This window comes from Vigna radiata, chromosome 11 (assembly GCF_000741045.1).
Source record: "Vigna radiata var. radiata cultivar VC1973A chromosome 11, Vradiata_ver6, whole genome shotgun sequence".
NCBI lineage: Eukaryota > Viridiplantae > Streptophyta > Magnoliopsida > Fabales > Fabaceae > Vigna > Vigna radiata.
The window spans coordinates 5,239,421-5,241,734 of record NC_028361.1 but is presented as its reverse complement, the minus strand read 5'-3'; the positions used below and the strand labels follow the sequence as shown (position 1 = coordinate 5,241,734).

Below are 2,314 nucleotides of genomic sequence, written 5' to 3'. Positions count from 1 at the left end.
TATAATTTTGAGTATATAAAGAAGTAGATAAATCCTATAAACTTTTTATAAAAGAAGAGCATTCAAATTCTTTTCATAAATACATTAGTTTTTTTTTTTTTCTAATAATAGTTAGAATCATTCTAGCCTATAATCTTCTCGAACAATAAAGTCGTAATATACAAATCAAAAAGATTGAATGAAAGAAACAATGAATTAATATTTCAAAATATTATGTTCTTCTCCACTCTAGCCATTGTCCATTGATGTGTTAACAACATGATTATGTAAAGTGTGAGGATTTACGCATTTTAATAAGCTCATGGTACTCACCTTTAATTATTACAAAACCATCTGAAAGGTAAACTCTCACCTGGATATACCATTTCTTTCCGTAAATGGTTGACAAAAACATTGACATTTAATTTGGCTATGTCATAAAGATTCAAGATTCATGTCTCAAATTTAATGGTCTCTAAATATCAATTTTTAGAAAAATCCACGTGCTCGTCTTTTGTACATAAAAGGAGAAGAAATAAATTATAGAATTAAGATTTCTATTTAGAAAGAAAACCAACATAGTTGATGCACAATTATATACCAAATAGTTACTTATATAACAAGTCCTACATTCTTCACCTCCAACTAACATTTTTATAGCAATGACCACATACTTTTACCCTTATTCCTATCTTCTGATACAAATATGCTGATATAAAATCATGATTTATATTACAGGTTTAAAGTTATATTAATAATATTTTGGTACTCTTTCTCCGAGTTCATGAATTATAATAAAAAAAATTAGTCACATTGACAAAAAACAACCCATACATGTCTCTTTATCATGAGATAACAGAAATGCTGCGGGATATCAAATTCAAAATTAGAAACATGACTAATAAATCATGCGATGACAAATATCCTCCGAAAATAATGCAAAAAGATTTGCACATTACACACTTAGGAGACTCTGACTTCCTATCCTCCACCAGAAGAGAAGAGAGAGGATAAGTATATCCCATGATCTTCAAACCTGCTTTTTAGTTTCTCGCTTTTTGGCAAAATCACTAACTGCCAATGCCGACATAGATCATCACACTTGCATATCAGAGTTGTTTCATAGTATCTCAGCAACATACAAGTTAGAGTCGAGAATATCCCACAAGAAGGAAACGTAGTAAAGCTTATTAAGCCTAAGTATTCCGTTAACAAGTGCATATCCCACAAGAAGGAAACATAGTAAAGCTTATTAAGGCTAAGTATTCCGTTAACAAGTGCAGCATACTTAGCATAAAATGACTATACATTGAAACAAAAATGAGCCAGTTTAGAACAAGAAGTTCAAAGACAGCTCAATCAAAAAATTAAATTGAAAGCTATAGATAAATGAAAACAAGCTCCCAACCAATGCTCAAATCATCACATAATCATTAATTTTCCCACTATCTCACATCTTCTCACTTGACATTGGTGATTTATATTATAGGCATAGAAAGCTTCCCACTCTTAGCACATATAAATTCAAGAGTATAAGTAGAACGATGAACAATGGACAAGAAAGGAACATGAATAATGAATAAGAGGATAAAATTAAGAATATCACCGAGTTTTCCCTAGCCTTAGAAAGTGGAGATTAAAGTCTGAAGAAAACACTTGGAGAAGATTGCTTCTAATGCAACCTTTGAACAATTAACATGGCATTTTAATGAAGTCAAATTCCATCACTGGTATATAAGAGACACTGTACACATAATTAGAGAGAAAATATATAAATATATGAATAACAACCAATTAATTGCCCGGAAGAAAGCAAATGGAGAGGATTGCAATTGCATCTGTGATACTTTAAGGTAGTTGTGGAGAACAAATCAAGCTTTTCCCAATCCCAGAGTAAGCTCCAAATCATCCATTCCCACCTCGTGTATTCTCTCACCCTCCCAAGGCTTTACTCTGCCATTCTCGAATTCAAAATCGGAGACTCCTCTGCCTATCTCCGCAATGGAACCCCACTGTACGCCCTCCTGAGCAGGGATCTGGTGCATAGCGGGTTTCATGAGGTTGAAGGTAGGGGAAGGGGGACCGGCGGGGGTCTGACCGTGAAAACTAACCCAGCGGCCTGAGGCAGAGTCGATGGTGGAAGCGTCGGACTCGTCGCACTCAGGGATGGTGGAAGTAGCGACGTGGTGGCGGCGCGAGGGACTGGAGGGGGCGGAGGTGGCGAAAAGAGGGTGGCGGAGGGAGGCGTTGGAGAGGGAATCGAAGTCAGCCTTACGCTTGGAGGTTCGGGGAGAGGAAAGAGGAGGGGTGACAGGGGCGCTGTTGGATATCCTGA

The 2,314-nt window shown here is 36.3% G+C and overlaps 1 protein-coding gene across 1 annotated transcript in view; it reads right to left on the bottom strand.

Moving 5' to 3' along the window:
• Positions 1 to 851: 851 nt before the first annotated feature.
• Positions 852 to 2,314, bottom strand: part of LOC106776642 — a 7,557-nt gene continuing 6,094 nt past the window's right edge. Inside the window, exon 5 of the mRNA XM_014664120.2 lies at positions 852 to 2,310. Within this exon, the coding sequence (XP_014519606.1) occupies positions 1,851 to 2,310 (460 nt within the window). The 3' untranslated portion in view covers positions 852 to 1,850. The remainder of the gene's footprint in view (positions 2,311 to 2,314) is intronic.